The following is a 5,863-nucleotide window of genomic DNA, read 5'->3' on the forward strand; positions in this document are numbered from 1 at the left end:
CAAGGGTTAAACATAAGACTTATATCAACACACAACACATTTGTTGAATTACTGAACTATATTTAATATAACCAACTCAATAATCAATTCCTTAAAAGGACAGCATTGTAACAATTATTGAAGGAAAATAAAAGTGAATCCTGGCATTAAAAGACTCAGGCTAACCACACATCTAAACAAAACACTGCCTGTGAGCACAGTGAAGTCAACTACATACTTTTTGAATGGAGAACACTAACCTTGAAATCAGGCCCAGAAAGGTAAAGGCTCAGACTGTCAAAAAGTGCATTTAGTGTTTAACATTTATTTATTTTTTTTAAAGGCCAGTCCTCTGTTGCGCACAAAATCTCGAATGTTTTGAATAGATCTCGTCTCCAAGATAGGTTGTTCCTTTTCTTTGCACTTCAGACACTGCTGGTTGGTGACAGTGATACCGTTTTCAATAAAAGGCTTCATATGTTTCATCACCACTCCTATCTCCTCCTCAGACCATGGTCTCTTCACACACCGCCTTGATGAAACACGTAAACCTGTTCAATAAAACAAAACAAATTTGAAGTTTAAAAAGATCATGTGAGATGCACTTGTAGGTAGAGATGGTGTTCAAAACTGTGAAAACAAGCTGGTACTTGTCTAAACAAATTGTGTGTGATAATAAATAGACTGTAGACCTGATAAAATTTAAAGTTTGATTGTTTTCATTAACATGATAGTTCATCACACTGCTTGGTAAACACAAAATACATTCAGCTTCTTTATATGTTATATAATGTCTAACCACATGATGTTGGTGTTGACTGCACATAGTGCCTAGTGATGGACATGGCATCTGATTTATATCATACCTTTAGTAACTGAGTCAGGGACAGGAGGTGAACCAGAAGTCACACAGGCATCATTCCCCTGGTCATCTAAAAAATATTGCACAGTATAAATGTATGGGCTTAAAGAGGCTTTCTGCCTACCAATCAAACACCATGGGCACAGAGGGGACAGTGACAGCCAGTTCTATTATACTAACTATACACATGGCAATGCTGCTGAACTGGATGAAGTCAACAATACCTTGGGTAATGAGTTTACTGGGAAATTATGTAGATTTTGCACAGGCCAAATCTTGCTTGACCAAAACTGATGAAGCATCAAAATACTAGTCATAAAGCATTAGTGTCACAATTAGGAATGGAACAACTAACAATCGACCATGTAAAAATGTACTGATGGTTAGTAATATTGTTCTATACACAATCCCAGGTTATCGTAATCAGCATAGTAGTGTTAATAGTAAAGTCTGATTTCATTTTTAATGCAATGAAAAACAGAGATGCAAGTGGCATTAATGAAACAAGAGAGCATCGTTATCATACGTGATGTGCGCTGTTAAAATACGTTACTGCACATTTCACTGGATTTGTCTCTGAACAGGACTAACTCACAGATCCCAGCTCATTACATAAGATATGTTGGGCAAACTTTGAGTACAACATTGAAAATGTACCTTGAGCTGCAGTCTCGGAGAAGTGAGGCAAATCAGAAGTCACAGAAGTTAATATTTCTTCATTGTCATTGATAGATTTTTCTAGCAAAAAAAAAAATATATATATATAAAAACACCCAGCACGCCCCTGCGGGCGGTTTATCCTTCAAGCTCGGGTCCTCTACCAGAGGCCTGGGAGCTTGAGGGTCCTGCGCAGTATCTTAGCTGTTCCCAGGACTGCGCTCTTCTGGACAGAGATCTCCGATGTTATTCCCGGGATCTGCTGGAGCCACTCGCCTAGCTTGGGAGTCACCGCACCTAGTGCTCCGATTACCACGGGGACCACCATTACCTTCACCCTCCACATCCTCTCGAGCTCTTCTCTGAGCCCTTGGTATTTCTCCAGCTTCTCGTGTTCCTTCTTCCTGATATTGCTGTCATTCGGAACCGCTACATCGATCACTACGGCCGTCTTCTTCTGTTTGTCTACCACCACTATGTCCGGTTGGTTAGCCACCACCATTTTGTCCGTCTGTATCTGGACTCCTCAGGACTTGCCTGACCCTCTGCAGGTACTTGGTGGTTGCAGCCTTTCTAGCGGCCTCTTCATGGTTCCCATTTGCCTGCGGGATCCCCAGGTACTTGTAACTGTCCTCTATGTCTGCAATGTTGCCTTCTGGTAGTTCAATCCCCTCGGTTCTGACTACCTTCCCTCTCTTTGATACCATCCGACTACACTTCTCCAGTCCGAACGACATTCCAATGTCATTACTGTATAGCCTGGTAGTGTGGATCAGTGAATCGATGTCTCGTTCACTCTTGGCATACAGCTTGATGTCATCCATGTACAGGAGGTGGCTGACAACTGCTCCGTTCCGTAGTCGGTATCCGTAGCCAGTCTTGTTAATGATCTCACTGAGGGAGTTCAGGCCTATGCAGAACAGCAGTGGGGACAGAGCATCTCCTTGGTAGATCCCGCACTTGATGGTGACTTGTGCTATGGGCTTGGAGTTGGCCTCTAGTGTTGTACGCCACATCCCCATTGAGTTCCTGATGAAGGCTCTTAGGGTCCCATTGATCTTGTACAATTCTAGGCATTCCAGTATCTAGCTGTGGGGCATTGAGTCATAGGCCTTCTTGTAATCAATCCAGGCAGTGCACAGGTTGGTCAGTCTGGTCTTGCAGTCTCGGCTGATTGTTCTGTCTACCAGTAGCTGGTGTTTTGCGCCTCTGGTATTCTTGCCAATTCCTTTCTGTGTCCCGCTCATGTATTGATATATATATATATATATATATATATATATATATTAAATACATACAGTGAGGAAAGTAAGTATTTGAACACCCTGCTATTTTGCGAGTTCTCCCACTTAGAAATCATGGAGGGGTCTGAAATTTTCATCATAGGTACATGTCCACTGTGAGAGACATAATCTAAAAGAAAATTCCAGAAATCACATTGTATGATTTTATAACAAGTTTTTTGTATATTTCTTTGTAAAATAAGTATTTGAACACTTGAGTCAAACTATATTAATATTGCCTTTGTTAACAATTACAGCGGCCAAACAGTTCCTGTAGTTCTTCACCAGGTTTGCACACATTGCAGAAGGTCTTTTGACCCACTCCTCCACACAGATCTTCTGTAGATCTGTCATGTTTTGGGCCAACACAGACTTTTAACTCCATCCACAGATTTTCTATTGGACTGAGGTCTGGAGACTAGTGAGGCCACTCCAGAACCTGGAAATGACTCTTACGGAGCCACTCCTTGGTTTTCCTGGCTGAGTGCTTCAGGTCTTTGTCTTGTTGAAAGACCCAGCCAGAACCCATCTTCAATGCTCTGACTGAGGGAAGGACGTTTTGGCCCAAAATCTCACAATCCATGTCCCCGTTTATCTTCTCCTTAATACAGTGCAGTGGTCCTGTCCCCTGTGCAGAAAAACAGCCCAGAGCATGATGTTTCCACCCTCATGCTTCACTGTAGGATGGTATTATTGGGATGAGACTCATCCTTCTTCTTCCTCCAAACCCCAACAATGGAGTTTAGACCAAAAAGTTTTATTTTGGTCTCATCTGACCACAGGACTTTCTCCCATGACTCTGGATCATCCAGATGGTCCCTGGCAAACTTCAGACGGGCCTGGACATGGGTTGGCTTAAGAAGGGGAACCTTCAGTGTGATGAATGATTTTAAACCATGACGTCTCAGTGTATTACTGATAGTAGCCTTGCCAACGGTGGTCCCAGCTCTCTTCAGGTCATTGACCAGCTCGTCCCGTGTAGTTCTGGGCTGATTCTTCACCTTTCTTAGCATCACTGACACCCCACGAGCTGAGATCTTACGTGGGGCTCCAGTCCGAGGAAGACATTAGCCTCTTCCCTTCAGGGGCGCCTGCAGGAGTCTTGCAGAGGGTACGCACAGTCACCTGCACGCGCTCCATCTGGTACCAGACCCACCTGGCCTTTTTGACGGCCACGTCTGGCCCATGTACCTGAAACATAAGAACATCATGGAGGCATCAGCTGTTGATGTTGTGCAGCTGGACAGAACCAAGTCAAAGGAGGCGCTGTTCAACTTTGTCTATGGCGACATCCTGAATAACATCCAGAAGTCTCTCTAACAAAAATCAGCTTGGTGCACGCGCACCAAGCTGCTTGGCAGTGGCTCTGGAGCCCTTTCCAGCTTTGTGAAGGTCTAAAGTTTTGTCTCTTGTGTCGTTGGACAGCTCTTTGGTTTTACTCATGTTGCTGCAACACTTTTGACAGATTGTGGGGTGCACATGTGTCTTTATGAAAGCTAACGGCATCAAACAGGTGCTGCTAAATTAGAATCATGAGCAGAGTGTAGTTGGACTGTTTAAAAGCAGAATAACAGGTCTTTGAGGGTCAGAAATCTGCATGATAAGCAAGTGTTCAAATACTTATTTTAAGCAGTAATATACAAAAATATTTTAATAAAATCATACATTGTGATTTCCGGAATTTTCTTTTAGATTCTGTCTCTCACAGTGGACATGTACCAACGCTGAAAATTTCAGATCCCTCCATGATTTCTAAGTGGGAGAACTTGCAAAATAGCAAATACTTACTTTCCTCACTGTAAATGGTATTAACTACACAGCAAAGTACAAACAGAACTGCAATAACATTATCTAAATATATAAAAATGTAAATTTTAAATACTTTATCAATACAACTGCAAAGTCTATAACACAGAATACAATAATTTCAGTACCTCGCAATGTGGAAGCATCAGGGAGTTGCTGTGATCCAGTAGCCATCCCATCTATGTCATCTATAAAATTGAAAAAATGTTATTAGACCAACCATATTCACAAACACCAAGCCGATTTAACAACATATAAACCATGCATACCACCAATTTCATCCAGAGTTTTTCCTTGAATATCCTTCACACTTCCCTTCTCCATGGCCATGAGCAACTTGGAGATCTTAGCCAGCTGAATTGTTGATTGGGGCAGTCGATAGTATTCTCTATGGACCCTAATGTCATGGCCGAGGAAATCGGCCAGCTGGTCTAGTTCATTATCTTTCAAGTTCATGACTTGGCTTATCGTGGCAATCTGTTTGCGAAGGTTAGTTGTTGTTGCTCCGCAAGCATCTGCAAACTGACCAAACTGCCCTCTGTAGTGACCATCACTACAAGGAATGGCGAAAAGGTACATATTGTTTTCAGATACCCCGCACTCTTTCCTCTTACTAACGAGGAGTGACAGGTTATCGGTCATATCAGAAGTCAGGATCACAGCCACCTTTCGTCCTTTTTCCCCCTTCAGTTCCACTCTGGCAAACTGTTGGCAAAGCCTTTTCTCAACTTCTGTAAGCCCAGAGCTGATGTCATCGTTTAGTTTGGACATGTCACGATCTTCAAAATTTTTGACAGTCATACGTGCTACTTCACCTTCCCTCCTCCTATTGAACAAAATCACTTGACAAAGGATCACCTTTGCTAGTGCTGCATAAGTTCCTGCTGTTGGGTTATCACCTAGTTTCTCCCTAGCCGATTCCACTTGCTGACCAAGATATAACTGCAGCTTCTGAACATCTCTGGTCAGTGGAAGGCTGTCGACCGTGTTGTATTTTGCCTCACTCAGGTTTGATAAGGCTGAATGGGAAACTAATTCAGACCACTTTGTTTCATGAAGTGTGTGAAACCTCCTGATTGAGCCTCTTGATCCTCTTCCATGAGAGCACGACACATGATAATATCACTTATTTTTCTGAGAGAATGTCCAAGCTTCAGGGCTAAACTTGGGGCTTTGAATGTGCTGGTTTCAGTATCAAAACCTGAAACTCTCTTGACAGCATTAGTAAGAATAAAGAAGTTGGCTGGTTTTATTGCCTCTTCCATATTATGGATTC

The 5,863-nt window shown here is 42.5% G+C and overlaps 1 protein-coding gene across 1 annotated transcript; it reads right to left on the reverse strand.

The window, feature by feature from the left end:
- Positions 1 to 210: 210 nt before the first annotated feature.
- On the reverse strand, positions 211 to 5,863 carry LOC143412814 (uncharacterized). Its single transcript, XM_076874583.1, has 5 exons — positions 4,857 to 5,863; positions 4,716 to 4,775; positions 1,499 to 1,579; positions 846 to 911; positions 211 to 530 (listed from the first exon to the last, which is right to left on the reverse strand). Exons 1-5 carry the CDS (start codon positions 5,386 to 5,388, stop codon positions 304 to 306), a joined length of 966 nt encoding a protein of 321 aa, XP_076730698.1. The 5' UTR covers positions 5,389 to 5,863; the 3' UTR covers positions 211 to 303.

The sequence above is a fragment of the Maylandia zebra genome, linkage group LG15 (assembly GCF_041146795.1).
Source record: "Maylandia zebra isolate NMK-2024a linkage group LG15, Mzebra_GT3a, whole genome shotgun sequence".
Lineage (NCBI taxonomy): Eukaryota > Metazoa > Chordata > Actinopteri > Cichliformes > Cichlidae > Maylandia > Maylandia zebra.